General features: G+C 47.7%; 1 protein-coding gene across 7 annotated transcripts in view; it reads left to right on the forward strand.

Moving 5' to 3' along the window:
• Positions 1-15,887, forward strand: part of WSCD1 (WSC domain containing 1) — a 108,917-nt gene that overhangs the window by 42,035 nt on the left and 50,995 nt on the right. For 4 of the 7 annotated variants that reach the window (XM_077311079.1, XM_077311078.1, XM_077311080.1 and 1 more), the window contains exon 2: positions 562-1,245. The exons of 1 other annotated variant lie outside the window; for it this stretch is intronic. In XM_077311079.1, coding sequence (XP_077167194.1) covers positions 825-1,245 — 421 coding nt within the window. In that variant the 5' untranslated portion in view covers positions 562-824. Of the gene's footprint in view, positions 1-561; positions 1,246-11,768; positions 11,791-14,607; positions 14,756-15,887 lie in introns of those variants that run through there. 2 more of the 7 variants (XM_077311084.1, XM_077311082.1) reach the window with 2 other exon arrangements.

The following is a 15,887-nucleotide window of genomic DNA, read 5'->3' on the forward strand; positions in this document are numbered from 1 at the left end:
CATTAATATCTTTCCCCTGAAAAACAAAAATCCACCCACCTCCAGAGCAGCAGTTTTTCTCTAGAGGATCTGATTTCTGCCATTTGGAGACCAGCTGGGGCTCCTGGAGATAAGCAGCCTTGCCTGAATCCATGCAAACTGACCAGGAGGGTTCACTGGTCTCATCCTTTTGTGCTGTTGCTTGTTGTTTGTGCTTTTTAGACTATATTCTTATAAGCAGAATAGTAATTTGATTATTGCAAGTCTTAATTTTGTTCTGTTATTTATAACTGAAAAACATGCTACAAATTTGCCAAATATATAAAAAGAAACCAACGGCCTGTGAAAGTGTCTAGATTGTGGCAGTCAAGAGAGCTCTTGCTGTCTTCCGACACATTCTCAGTGAGAATCGTCTGTTTGAGGGAGGACCGACACAGCTGAAGATCTGTCATTGCCCCCTCTTTGGAATTTTGTCTTTAAACTATAGAATGATGGAGGGGCATTCAGCTAAAGAGAGACACGTGTCATGATAACAAATGCTTGTTCGCTGGAATTCAACCAATTTTGGCTCTAATATTGCAGATTGGGGGCCTTTGGTGGGTGAAGTGCAACAGGCTGCGAAGAAGACGTTGCCTGCGGTGTCCAGCTGCCCAAGGATGGACCTCCTCAAGTCACAGAGCTTTCTGCAAACAAAGAACAATGGAGATGTACTTTAATATGTTTGTAGAAGAAAATGTTTCTGAGAGTGAAAATTCTAAGATAAAGAGATGAACCAATGGGAGGACTTAGCAGAAGGCTTCAAGGCCATTCCTGAGGTGTGAAAGAGCCCATTTCACAGTGGGGGCATGGCCAAAGCTTTCTTCAGACCACAGAAGTTTCTTCGTAGGACCCAGTGTCTGCTTTTTTCCCTCACAGCGGCTTACCTGATGGCTGGCAGTCTTTTGCTTCTGCAGCGCTCTCGCTTGGTGTTCCAGCAAAGTTCTCGTGGGACTTCTGGAAACCAGCCCCTCGTTATCGCCGATGTCCTGCACAGTGCCAGGATTACAGACAGCAGAGCACCACCACAGTCTCCCTTAAGCCTCCTGGGGAGCAAGGAGCAGCTCCCTGTGCCAACGCCAGATCAGACGTCTGGGCCACGCTGGTTGATGTCTCGCAATTCAGAGCTGAGGCAGTTACGAAGGAGGTGGTTTCTCAGGTTCATAAATGAACAAGAGCCAGTGCAGGATGCAGGGGTGAAAGTAGGGAAGCCAGCATCTGGAAGCAGAGGTAAGAGGCTTTTCTCTGGGGGAGGTAAAATTGAGGACAAATTATCAAAGGGTAAAGAGGAGCAGAGCCCTAGGGGGGCTTAATAGTTGTATCGTGAAGAGAGAAACAACTTTGTTCTGTTCTGCATTCCTTCTGCCTCTTGAGGAGACAAGCAGGGATGGCAGTTTGTTCAAAGGAGCCGGAAGTCTTCAACTGAGCTAAAAACGCTTCCTATTCTCGTGAATCATGCACACTACAGATCTTGCAGAGTGCAACACAAATGAGGGACAACACGCTTTAGGTACCTTCTCTGGGTTTCCCTCAACTTCAGAAAACACTTGGAGAGAGATACTTAATGATTATGACGATTCCTCATTTATGGAAATCCCTCTCCAGATGTAGTTGGATTTTATTCCTGTTATGTTCCATGTTATTTGGATAATTTTGCTACTCTTAACTTTACATGAATAGTAGCATGAGTTGTTCTCTGCTGTGTGCTACACTTTTTAACAATTGTATTAGTTGTTGTCAGTGGAAGGACATTGAAGTGTGAGGACATAATAGCTGAGTGGGAAAGCCAGGTCAGGAGGATCATAAGAATTGAGTTCACTGTGTTGCAAACTTTGTGGAGCACAAGCCCCCCTTTCCAGAAGCCATTTAAATCAGTTCTTGCAAGGGGGGGGCCTGAAAAGATCAGCTATGACAGGAATATTGTGCAGGCGACAGCCAAACTGAAGACTGGGGACAAAACCCAAGTGGGAAATAAATTAGTAGTTGCATGTTCACACAAGCTAAACAAATAGTGGAAATATCTTTTTATATGATAGAATCATAGAGTTGGAAGAGACCTCCAGGTTCATCTAGTCTAACCACCTGTGCAATGCAGGAACTCACAAATACCTGCCCTCCCACGGTGACTCTAAATCCATGTCCCACCAAAAATCCCCAGAATCCAGCCTGGCCTGGAGGGGATTCACCTCCCATCCCACAGTGGCAATCAGCAGTTCCCTGGGTATCCAAGGAAGGGCCACAAGAGACAAACCCTGGCACATCCCTTCCTGCCCACCCACTCACCATCTGCCCAAGTTCAGAAAATCAAGATTTCTGTCAGATGTCTGTGTAGCCTCTGCTTTAAAACTTCCAAAGGAGGAGAACTCACTGCCTCTCAAGGAACTTTTTCCACATGTCTAGCCTAGGGTTAAAATAGAATCTGTGATTCTATGATTCTATGTTTAGACAAAAATGCTATTGAATTACTTTTGACCCATTGTTTCTGTTCTGAACCTCTGGGGCAACATAAAACAACTCTACATCTTCTATATGACAGGTGTTTGAAGTTGGTTATAGTATCAGCTCTTCTCTCCTGGTTAAACAGAACAAGCTCCCTCAACCTTTCCTCATACGACCTGGTCCCAAACCCCTCACTATCTTTATTGCCCTCCTCTGGTTTGTCTACATCCTGCAGTTGTGGAGCCCAAAACTGAACACAGGACTTCTTACCAGAACGGAGTAAATTGGTAACATCACAGTGCGTGGACACTGTACTTTTTTTAATACAACCCAAAACCCCACAATGCCTTTTTGCCACCAAGTCTCAGTGCTAACTTGTGTACAGTGTATGATCTACTAAAAACACCAGATCCTTTTCACACGTCCTACTGCCAAGACAAGCCTCACACATCCTATGGTGATACATTTGATTTTTTCCTGCATAAATGAAGAACTTTACATTTGTGATCTTGGGGAAGAGAAAAGCTGTACGTAGTCACACATGCAGGCTGGATTACACAAGAGCAAATTTTAATAAATTTAAAATTATGTTGGGTCAGAATTTAAAGTTACCATGGTCAGAAAACCTTAACAAGATGTAAGTCCAAGAAGGTTGGGAGTTTCTCAAAAGTGAAATACTCAAGGCACAATTGCAGACAATTCCCTTGAGAAGGAAAACCGGGAGGAACCAGGATGGCTCCATAAACAGCTTTCAAAAAAATGAATAATAAAAAGACTCGTTTAGGAAGTGGAAGGAGGACCTTATAATGAAGGAGGAATATAAAACAATGCTTGTGGGGAGAGTGTTAGAAAGGTTAGTGTGAGCTTAGGCTAGCAAGAAATGCTAAAAACAACAAGAAAAGGTTCTTTAGTTGTATTCAAAGTAAGAAAAAGAGTAGGGTCACAGTAGGACTGTTGCAGGGACAAGAAAGTGACATTGCAACAGGTGATGAGCTCACAAAAAGAGAATTGAGGGATGGGTGTTGTGGACTAGGATCACTGTAGGGGTAGTCCATAAACACCTAGTTTCTTTAAATGAAACCAAACCCTCTGGGCCAGATAAATTGCATAAAAGGGTACTAAAACAACTTTCAGGTGGACATTCTGAGTCAATGTCCATTATTTTTTTAAAATTATTGGAGAGCAGGTGAAGTGCCAGAATAATTGAAGCCAGCAAATGTCCCATCTTCAAGAAGGGGAAAAAGGTGGATCTGGTTAATCACCGACCCATCAGCTCGACATCTATAGTAGGTGAAATTTTAGAATATATCATCAAATAATCGGTCCTTGAGCAGCTAGAGCCGATGGCTGTAATTTCTAAGAGTCAGCATGGCTTTCTCAAGAACATGTCGTGTCAGACTAACCTGATCTTTTTTTTTTTTTTTGAGAAAGTTACTAGTTTGCTAGATCAAGGGAATGCTATGGACATAATTTACCTTGATTTCAGTAAGGCTTTTGATAAGGTTCCACATTATATTCTAATTGACAAGTAGGTACAATGTGGTAAAGGTAAAGGTAAAAGCATCCCCTGTGCAAGCACCGAGTCATGTCTGATTAGGGTTGTGCGGTTCGGCCGCTGAAGCGACCGTTCCCGCCAGGCGCAGCCAGCGTCGCGCCGCTGCGGGGGAGGGCGGTGCCGGCAGCGGCGTGACAGCGGGCGCAACCACGCAGGCACGGAATTCCACGCCTGCGTGGTTGCGCCTGCTGTCACGCTGCTGCCGGCACCGCTCTCCCCCCCCCCCCGCGGCACGGCATTGGCTGCGCCCGGCGGGAACGGCCGCCGAAGCAGCCGAATCGCGCAACCCTATGTCTGACCCTTGGGGTGACGCCCTCTAGCGTTTACCTACAGCATTCCTGCAGTGATCCCTTAAGTCCCTCTCAGCTCCACAGAGCTTTGGAGCTGAACTGGGCATCTCCTCACCCCCACCGTGGTGGGAGGGTGGCATGCTGCTCCCGCATCAGGAAGTAGTAGGGGCTCTGTGACCCCTGCTCCTCTCCCCATCGCTGCTGCGGACCGCACCCAGCACTTTCAGCCCCACATTGCATGCACACAGCCATTACAACAGGCCAGATAGCATATGCGGGGGTAGCCCCCCCTCATGCAAATGTGGGGAACAGCGGGGTATCCCACCCCGCTGCAATGGAACACATAATCGGTCTAAGAGATGATTTTCAGCTAAACATCCAGAAGAAATTCCTGACAGAGCAGTGGAACAGGCTTCCTCAGGAGGTGGTGAGTTCTCACCCTGCCCAATTATGTAGGGTAGTTTGGATATTGACTGCCCTCAAGGAAGGCTGCCAAAATAATAGTAAATTGAATTTAGGCTGTGAGGCTTTACACTTATCTTTATTAAATTGCATCTTGTTCTCATTTGCCCATTTTCATACTATCTTCCGAAGTATCTGCCAGTCCTCCCAATTTGGTGTCATCTGCAAACCTGATGAGTAGTCCCTCCACCCCCTCATCTAGATCATTAATAAATATGTTAAAAAGTACCGGGCTGAGCACCGAGCCCTGAGGTACCCCCCTACTCACCTCCCTCCAGTCTGATGAAACACCATTGACAAGAACTCCCTGAGTGCGGTTCTCTAACCAATTCCCTATCTACCTAACTGTCTGAAAATCCAGATTGCAGTCCTTCAATTTATCCATCAGAACATCATGGGGAACCTTATCAAAAGCTTTACTAAAATCCAAGTAAACGACATCAACTGAATTTCTACGATCTAGCAAACCTGTTACTTGGTCAAAAAAGGAAATCAGGTTGGTCTGACAGGACCTGTTGGAGACAAATCCATGCTGACTTCCTTGGATCACCAAATTGTCCTCCAGATGTTTGCAGATCACTCCCTTTAATATCTGCTCCATTATATTCCCCATAACAGAGGTCAGACTCACTGGTCTGTAGTTTCCCGGGTCATCCTTCCTCCCTTTTATGAAGATTGGAAAAACATTTGTTCTCTTCCAGTCTTCCGGGACATCTCCAGTCCTTAAAGAGGTCCCGAAGATGATGGACAAGGGTTCTGCAAGATTTCCGGAAAGTTCTTTGAGCACTCTCGGGTGCATTTCATCCAGCTCAGGGGATTTGAACTCATCCAGTGCAGCTAAATGCCTCTCGACAACCTCTCTATCCATGTCAGCCTGCCACCCAGACACTATCCTTTGGCTACTTCCATCTCTAGATGTGCCTAAACTCTTTGACCTGTGGGAGAAAAACAGATGTAAAATAGGCACTAAGCCTTTCTGCTTTCTCTGCATCTTTCGTTAGAGTTTGTCCGTCTGCACCCAACAGTGGGCCTATTGCCTCCTTTACTTTACGTTTGCTCCTCACATAACTGAAAAATCTTTTCTTGTTACAATGGGCTTCCCTGGCCCATCTTAGCTCACTCTCAGCTTTGGCCTTTCTGATGATTGATCTACAGTGTCTAGTAACCTATAGGTACTCTTCTTTAGAGCTCTGTCCTTCCCTCCATTTTCTGACCATTTTCCTTTTCTTTCTTAGTTCCTCTTGAAGTTATCTGTTCATCCAAATAGGCTTCTTAGAGCTCCCGCAATGTCAGCTGTGTATTGTGGCCGGTGGGACAGGGCATCTGCCCTCTTGTTCGATCCGTAAGTTAAACCAGGAAAAAGAACAGAGCCCACCTTATTTGCTGCTGGTTGAGGCATCGGGCCGTCTGTAGGTTCCAGTGGTCTATTCGTACCAGTACTGGGTGCTTGGCCCCCTCCAGATGGTGGCACCACATCTCGAAGGCAGATTTTATGGCCAGCAGTTCCCACTCCCAGATTGCATAGTTTCTCTCAGCTGCCATGAACTGCCAAGAATAATACTTGGAGGGCTGCCTTCAGAGCCCGGCTGCAGGAGAAGTGCCCCCAAGGCGGTGCTAGAGGCAGTGACCTCCACGATGAATGGCTTCTCTGGGTTGGGGTGGGCAAGGCACGGCTTGGAGGTGAAGCATTGCTTGAGCCACTGGAAGGCTTGCTTGGCCTTTGGGTTCCACTGGAAGAGTTATTTGGTGCTCAGGAGCTGAGTCAGAGGCTGCACCATCTCCGCGTATTGAGGCAGGAATGTCTGGTAGTAGTCGGCAAAGCCCATGAACCAACTGCTTCTGGGTCTGGGGTGCCTCCCACTGGACAATAGCCTGTACATTGGCAGGATCCATCTAGACCTCCTGTGTGGACAGCCAATGTCCCAAAAAATCGATGACATCCCGAGAATTTGGCAAACAAGCCATGGTCTCATAGCCATTGCCAGACCTGTTGGACGTGGCCAGCATGTAGCTCTGGCTGACGGGAAAACACCAAGATGTCATTGAGGCAAATCATGATAAAACGGTCCAGCAAATCCCGGGAGACATCATTAATGAAATGCTGGAACACAGCAGATGTATTGCAGAGCCCAAAAGGCATCACCCGGTACTCGAATTGGCCATACCAGGTCCCAAAGGCAGTCTTCCACTCATCCCCAGCATGGATCCGTAGGAGGTTGTAAGCTCCATGCAGGTCCAGCTTGGTCAACATGCGGGCTCCCTGAATTTATTCCAGGAGGTCGGAGATGAGGGGCAATGGGTAGCAGTCCTTGATGGTGATATCATTGAGTGGCACATGTGTAAGTCCCCCTCCTTATTTTTCATGAACAGGACTGGAGCGAAGGTGGGACCAGTGGAGGGATGAATAAACCCTCACTGTAAATTCTTATCCAGGAAGTCCCGGAGGGCCTGGTGTTCGGGTTCTGACAGAGGACACAGCTGTTTGACAGGAAGTCGGGCTTCAGGTTTCAAATCAATGCCGCAATTGTAGGGCCAGTGTGGAGGGAGCTGGTCTGCCCCTTTTTCATCAAAGACATCCACAAAGTCCTGGTATTCAGGCGGAAGCCCTTCAATGGTGGCCAGAGCAGGGGGGTGAGTAGCATGGAGGCAGTCCCGGGTAAAGCACAGGTCCATCTTTACCCAGTGAATGCGGGGGTTATGCTTGGCTTGCCAGTCCATTCCAAGCACTAATGGAAAACGAGGCATGTGAGCCATATTGAACACCATTGTCTCAGTATGCTGTTGTACCTGGAGGAACAATGGCTGTGTCTCCCACTTCACCCAACCAGTCTCAATGGCTTCCACTTTGGCCGGGACCTGTTTTTTGGCAATAGGTACAGATTTCTGGCACTGGAAGGTGGTGTCAGTGTAGGAACAGGTGGCCCCCAAGTCTACCAAGGTGTGGACAAGAAGCTACTGCCCCTGTGGCAATTGCAGATGCACAGGCAGCAGTAGGTATATCAAACCTGGGGCAGGCCCAATGGTTCCTCTCAGGCAGAAAGGGCCGAGGTCGCCTGGGAGCAGCTGTTTCCCACCGGCTTGGTCTTTTCAGGACACTGACCCACATAATGACCTGCACCCCCACAGTACAGGCACAGGTTCTGTGTGTGGCGATGCTGCTTTTCACTGGGGTTCAACCGAGGCCACATACTACCTAGTTGCATTGGTTCCCTCATATTCAGGGAGTGGTGCCTTGGGATGTGGTGGAGCAGGGCAGAGAGAGATTTCCATGGCCATGGGGACGGGTTCCAGACCAGGTGAGGCAGTGTTCTTCCAGCCTGTTGTCGATGTGATAGCACAGCTGTACCTGGTTACTCATGCGGCATGACCTATCTATGTGAACCAGCTCATCCAGGACACCTCTGCCAGTCCTCCCACTAACCGATCTACCAAAGCAAGTTCATTCCAATCCAGGTCCTGTGTCAGGATCTGGATCTCTGCAGTGTAGTCCTACATGAATCTTGTCACCTGGTGCAGATGCTGAAGACATCGGCTGGCCCAGATCACCTTCTGTGCATCCCCAAAAGCTTCTTCCATCTTGGCCACAAAAGCCTGGAAATTGGACAGCTCAGGAGCATCAGCAATCAGAACTTGTGTAGCCCACCGGGCAGCTGGCCCTTTAACCAGGCTGATGGTGAAGCTGACCTTGGCCTGTTTTGTGGGGAATTCCCATGGGCTAGCACTGATAAACATTTTAACTTGTGCCAGGAACATGGAAAAACCTTCCTGTCACCCCTCATACTTATCTGGAGCCTTGAGCAGGCAGGAGGGCAAAGGACCATGGGCTGAAGCCCCAATACTGCAGTGGTAAGTTGCTGCACCTGGGTCTCTAAGGCTTGGTTTTGAGCATTCAGATTAGTCACCAGTTGCTCCAGCAACTGGTTGCAGGCAGCCAAGTTTGCAGCTGTGGCTTGGTCCATCCTGGCTGGAGTTGCTGGCTCTTAGTTCCAGCCTCTAGGATGGTGGTGTGGGTGCAAGGTGTGCTGCCCTATCAGGTCATGCCCAGTGGCAACTGAGTGGGAGGTGCCTGGGCTGCAGAGCCTCGCCTGAGTCCACACCAGAGCAAGGACAATGTCCAGTCTGGGCCGTTATGTACCTCAATCCCTCCAAGACGGAGTTCCTCTGGCTGGGAAGGAAGGGGCAAGACCAGAAAGCGCACCTTCCCTGCCTGGATGGGCTGCAATTGTCATGTGTACAACAAGCCAGGGCTTTGGGAGTGATTTTCTATGCCCCCCTGTCTATGGAGGCTCAGATCACTAGCTTGTACGGCGTTTCTCCATCTGTGCCAAGCTCGGCTACTAGCACCCTACTTGTCCCCAGAACACCTGGCCACACTGGCCATACAACAGTCACTTCCAGGGTGGATTTCTGTAACTCACTCTATGTGGGCCGACCTTTGTCCCTTATCCGGAAATTGCAATTGGTACAAAATGCAGTGGCATGGGTCCTGACCACATCTTCCTGGAGGACTCGTGTTTAGCTGCTACTGAAACAACTTCATTGGTGACCAGTTTGCTTCCAGATCCGGTTCAAGGTATTGGCTTTGACATTCAAGGCCTTATGCGCTTAGGCTATACTTACCTTTGTGACCATCTGCCTCCTTATGCTCTCTGCAGAGCCCTTTGTTCTGTGGCTATGAATCTGCTGAAGATCCCGGGGCCTCGGGAAGCACACCTGGCCTTGACCAGGGCCAGGGCCTTTTCGATCCTGGCCCCTACCTGGTGGAATGAGCTCCCGGACAAGCTGCAGGCCCAGTTGGGACACTCTGAGTTCTGCAGGGCCTGCAAAATGGGGCGCTTGCACCAGGCATTTGATTCAGGCCAGGTGGGCACCCTAGGGTATTAGATTTGGTCCTCCCCCCCTCCCTGGCTCCTGGCTTCTACTCTGGTGGGAGACTATGCCAGGGGTCTGTTTCCATCTCCCAGCCACTACATACATATAAACATCAATGCCCAGTATATGGGGAGGAATTCTTATACTTCCACCATCTTTGTATTTGTATTTATATTTTATATAGTTTTACTGTTTTAGGGAGATTTTATTTTATTGATATTGTTTGTGAGCCAGTTCTGGGAGCCGCAGAATAGAAGTACAATAATTAATTGACTGATAGATTGATTAATTAATAAAAGTTTTAAAGCAGAGGTTAGACAGATCTGACAGAAATGCTGATTTTATGAACTTAGGCAGACTGTGAGTGGGTGGGCAGGAAGGGATGTGCCAGTGTTTGTCTCTTATGGCCCTTCCTTGCTTAACCAGGGAATTGCTGATCACCACTATTGTGGGAGGGGTAGTTACTGACCTGGAGCCAGACATCCTAGAATGTGAAGTCAAATGGGCCGTAGGAACAATAAAGCTAGTGGTGATGACAGCATTCCAGTTGAACTATTCAAAAACTTAAAAGATGATGCAGTAAAAGTGCTACACTCAATATGCCAGCAAATGTGGAGAACTCAACAATGGCCACAGGATTGGAAAAGGTCAGTTTACAATCCAATCCCAAAGAAGGGCAATGCCAAAGAATGTTCAAATTACCGCACCATTGCACATTTCTCATGCTAGCAAAGTTATGCTCAAAATCCTACAAGCTAGTCTCCAGCAATATGTGGACTGTGAACTTTCAGAAGTACAGGCAGGATTTCAAAGAGGCAGAGTAACTAGAGATAAAATTTCCAACATATGCTGGATCATGGAGAAAGCTAGGGAGTTCCAGAAGAACATCTACTTCTGCTTCATTGACTATGCTAAAGCCTTTAATTGTGTGGAGCACAACAAATTGTGGCAAGTTCTTAAAAGAGATGGGAATACCAGAGCATCTTATTTGTCTCTTGAGAAACTTATATGCAGGTCAAGAAGCAACAGTGAGAACTGAGCATGGAATCACTGATTGGTTCAAAATTGAGAAAGGAGTTTGGCAAGTCTGCATACTGTCACCTTGCCTATTTAACGTATGCAGAGCACATCATGAGAAAGACGGGATTAGAGGAGTCACAAATTGGGATCAAGATTGCAGGGAGAAATATAAACAACCTCAGATATGTAGATGATACCACTCTAATTGCAGAAAGTGAAGAGGAACTAAAGAGCCTGTTGATGCGGGTGAAGGAGGAGAGTGCAAAAGTTGGCTTGAAACTCAACATCAAGAAAACAAAAATCATGGCATCCGGCCCTCTCAATTCCTGGCAAATAGATGGGGAAGAAATGGAGATAGTGACGGATTTTATTTTCCTGGGCTCCAAGATCACTGCAGATGGGGACTGCAGCAAAGAAATTAAAAGACGCTTGCTCCTGGGGAGGAAAGCTATGGCAAATCTAAACAGCATCCTAAAAAGCAGAGACATCACCCTGCCAACAAAAGTGTGTTTAGTCAAGGCTATGGCATTCCCAGCTGCAATGTATGGCTGTGAAAGTTGGACCATAAGGAAGGCCGAGTGTCAAAGAAATGAGGCTTTTGAACTCTGGTGCTGGAGAAGACTCTTGCGAGTCCTTTGGACTGCAAGGCGAACAAACCAGTCAGTCCTACAGGAGATCTGCCTGGACTACTCCTTAGAAGGCCAGATCCTGACACTGAAACTCAAATACTTTGGCCACCTCATGAGAAGGAAGGACTCCCTGGAGAAGAGCCTAATGCTGGGAGCGATCGAGGGCAAAAGAAGAAGGGGACGACAGAGAATGAGGTGGCTGGATGGAGTCACTGAAGCAGTCGGTGCAAACTTAAATGGACTCTTTATGCTTGTTTCCCTTACTCTGTGCAGTAGTTTACAGACATAATCCTTCATTTTAGTACCCCAGGGATTTAGTTGTTAAACTTTCCTGTAAATTAATAGTTCCCTGCATATGTGCCAGTCTCTTAAAATCTGCAGTGTTCCCTTCTACAATTGTTGTTGTTAGGTGCGAAGTCGTGTCCGACCCATTGCGACCCCATGGACAATGATCACAAATGAGTGACCAACACTGTCTCCACCCATGGCCAGGACGGAAGCCAGAGTGGTAAGGGTTGAGGGCCACAGTTTCTTCCAAGAATGCCAGGAGCTGGTCCACAGTGGCCCGTTCAACCACCTTACCCAGAAACGCTAAATGCAAGATGGAGCGGTAGTTGGCAGGGTCCTGCGGGTCCAGCGATGGTTTTTTGAGAAGCGGGCAAACTACTGCCACTTTGAGCAGGGCAGGGAATTCCCCAGTAGAAAGGGAAAGCTGACCACCTATCTGTTGGCCACCTCCTTTGAGGAGCCAAGAAAAAGATTTGGTTCTTATATGCTGCTTTTCTCTACCCGAAGGAGTCTCAAAGCAGCTTCCAGTCACATCCCCTTTCCTCTCCCCAAAACAGACACCCTGTGAGGGAGATAAGGCTGACAGAGCCGTGATATTATTGAGGAAGAAGAAGAGTTGGTTCTTATATGCTGCTTTTCTCTACCCAAAGAGAGAGCCCTGATATTCCTGCTCAGTCAGAACAGCTTTATCAGTACGGTGGTGAGCCCAAGGTCACCAAGCAGGCTGCATGTGGGGGAGTGTAGAATCAAACCCAGCTTGCCAAATTAGAAGTCCTCACTCCTAACCACGACACCAAGACAGGCAGGGTTCAAGAGAGCAAGTGGTAGCCCTCACCGAACCCAGGAACTTGTCCACTTTGGTTAAAGAGAGCTGCCTGAAACTATCAAACATCACCTCCAAGCAGTGGTTCCCAACCCCCAGGCCGGGGACCAGTACAAGTTACAGGTTTGCTGGATCGTGGAAATTCGGTTGATGTCGTTTACTTGGATTTTAGTAAAGCTTTTGACAAGGTTCCCCATGATGTTCTGATGGATAAGTTGAAGGACTACAATCTGGATTTTCAGATAGTCAGGTGGATAGGGAATTGGTTAGAGAACCGCACTCAAAGAGTTGTTGTCAATGGTGTTTCATCAGACTGGAGAGAGGTGAATAGCGGGGTACCTCAGGGCTCGGTGCTCGGCCCGGTACTTTTTAACATATTTATTAATGATCTAGATGCGGGGGTGGAGGGACTACTCATCAAGTTTGCAGATGACACCAAATTGGGAGGACTAGCAAATACTTCGGAAGCTAGAGACAGAGTTCAACGAGATCTGAACACAATGGAAAAATGGGCAAATGAGAACAAGATGCAATTTAATAAAAATAAGTGTAAAGTTCTGCATCTGGGTCAGAAAAATGAAAAGCATGCCTACTGGATGGGGGATACTGTGTGAACGAGACCTTGGGGTACTTGTGGACTGTAAACTAAACATGAGCAGGCAGTGTGATGCAGCGGTAAAAAAGGCAAATGCCATTTTGGGCTGTATCAACAGGGACATCACATCAAAATCACAAGATGTCATAGTCCCATTGTATACGGCACTGGTCAGACCACACCTGGAGTACTGTGTGCAGTTCTGGAGGCCTCACTTCAAGAAGGACGTAGATAAAATTGAAAGGGTACAGAGGAGAGCGACGAAGATGATCTGGGGCCAAGGGACCAAGCCCTATGAATATAGTTTGAGGGACTTGGGAATGTTCAGCCTGGAGAAAAGGAGGTTGAGAGGGGACATGATAGCCCTCTTTAAGTATTTGAAAGGTTGTCACTTGGAGGAGGGCAGGATGCTGTTTCTGCTGGCTGCAGAGGAGAGGACACGCAGTAATGGGTTTAAACTACAAGTACAACAATATAGGCTAGATATCAGGATAACAATATAGGCTAGATATTTCACCATCCGAGAAGTTCAGCAGTGGAATAGGCTGCCTAAGGAGGTGGTGAGCTCCCCTTCACTGGCAGTCTTCAAGCAAAGGTTGGATACACACTTTTCTTGGATGCTTTAGGATGCTTAGGGCTAATCCTGCGTTGAGCAGGGGGTTGGACTAGATGGCCTGTATGGCCCCTTCCAACTCTATGATTCTATGATTCTACCGGGCCGTGGATCAGTTGGTACCGGAACGCGGCTTCTCCTCATCTTCCTCCCCGGCTGCTGCCTCGGGGGCTGCCCTGCCACTCCACAGCTGCTGCTGGCAGTGCCCCGCAGCGGGCGGCGGGAAGTCAGGGACGCCGGTGGGAAAGCAAGCGGAGCAGGGGCTCAGGTGATGGCGACGTCCCTTGGCAAAAGACTATCCCTCCCCCCCCCCCCGGGGCTCAGTAAAATTGTCAAATTTTGACCGGTCCCTGGTGATGAAAAGGATGGGGACCACTGCCTCTAAGACAGCCAACAGTCTTCCAGTTCCCTTTCTGTATTAAATGTGACAGGGAGTTCATGGCAAAGTAACAAGACTTTATCTGCAAAAAAGCTTGCAAAAGCCTCACAGCCTAAATCTGAATTCCTACTAATTGATGCCGTTCCTCAAGAAATGAATCACCATAAATAATTGATCCGGACAGGAGCTTGCAGACACGATTTCAGTAGCAAAAAAGTCCCATCTTGCCACCTTCACCACCATCAAGAGTTTTCTGCCACACCCTCTCTAGCCATTTCCCCTCCCTCTTCTTTCCCCAGTCCCGTTTGAGGTCTGGACTGATCACATGAATTGGCAGGCCTTCCACCAACCCAAAAAAATGGGTTGGCTCCAAAAGGATTTGGGCAGCAATGCCATATGGACCAGGCTGCATTCGAACGTGGAGGAGCGGGAAGGCCTCTTCTGCAAAGGAAAGTGGCTCTGCATTGTTTGTTTGTTTGTTTATATTTGAATTTATACCCAGCCTCTCTTGACAATTTCACCTTGAGGCGGTTTACCGAATAAAACAGTAAAAACAGCATAACCCATAAAATCCCATTAAAACATTGATAACATTAATCCTAATATCCCAATAAGGATGCCATATGGAAGATGGAGAAGAATTGTTTTCTCTTGCCCTGGAGGGACGGATCAGAACCAATGGGAAGAAATTAATTAAGAAGAAATTCCATCTAAACCTCCGGAAGAAGTTCCTAACAGAGTGGGTTCTCAGTACAACAAGCTTCCTCAGGAGATGGTGGGTTCTCCATCTTTGGAAAATTTTTAAACAGAGATTGGATAGCCATCTGTCAGGCTGATTCTGTGAAGATTCAGGGGGGTGGCAGGTGACAGTGGATGAGTGATAGGATTGTGAGTGTCCTGCAATGTGCAGGGGATTGGATTAGATGACCCATGAGTTCCCTTCCAACTCTATGATTCTAGGAATGGCCAATCTAGGGAAAGACTCCTCTGATAATCCCAAACACAGCTCATTTCCCCTCCCTTGGGATAGTCATGGTCTGTATTTCAAGGGAGCCCAAACATTTGGTGCAATCTAACAATACCAAGGCAGACAGGGAGGCTGGGCAGGATGAGCTAAGCTATGGGAACCAAAAACATGCTTGTCCTTGGGGTACCAAGCAGCTCAGAAACTGAGATGCATCTCAGGCTGACAAGGCAGGACAATAAATGGATCCATCACAAACATCATGGCAGAATACTGGGGGATTCTGATACAGACCTTCAGGCACCTCCGACAGTTGGAGATGTCAAGGGTTGTGCCATTCTAGGCACAAAGCACATATCCTTCAACTGAGACTGGTCCCCTCCCTGTAATACTGAGCATATGAGAGTACCTTATATATCCCACTAATTCACTCCCAGAGACCACTTCTGGTCCCAGGTACTTCAATGCCGTTGGTACCAGAAACCTTGGAGGAGCCAGGTGAGTGAAGAGGGGACATGTTTTCCTGACCCACTCAGATCCCAGGAGCACCAAGTCATTTAAATGGGTCTTGGTCCCTTTAAATGCTTTGGACTCAGACGTCACTCCACGGTGTGGCATTTTGAAGCACCAGGAGCAATCGAAGTCTCCAGAATCAGCGTGGTAGGGGTGAGCCCTTCAGCATGGTTCAGCCACCTCAGCAATCATGGGAGCCTGAGTCTGCTAGCAGGCTTCGGTGATCACTGAGGCGGCCAAACTGAGCTGAACTGCTCACCCCTGGGTAGGAGAAATGTTCCCTTCTCGCTCAAATCCAGCTCTCGCTCAAATCCAGGCTTCTACCCCTAAGAGTAGAAGTGGCCTTGACTACAAGCCAATTCCGGGGTCCCTTACTCCCTTCTGCATCCCTCCAATGGTAAGGGGAGAAGCAAAACGGAAGGTTTGAATG

The sequence above is a fragment of the Paroedura picta genome, chromosome 15 (genome assembly GCF_049243985.1).
Source record: "Paroedura picta isolate Pp20150507F chromosome 15, Ppicta_v3.0, whole genome shotgun sequence".
Lineage (NCBI taxonomy): Eukaryota > Metazoa > Chordata > Lepidosauria > Squamata > Gekkonidae > Paroedura > Paroedura picta.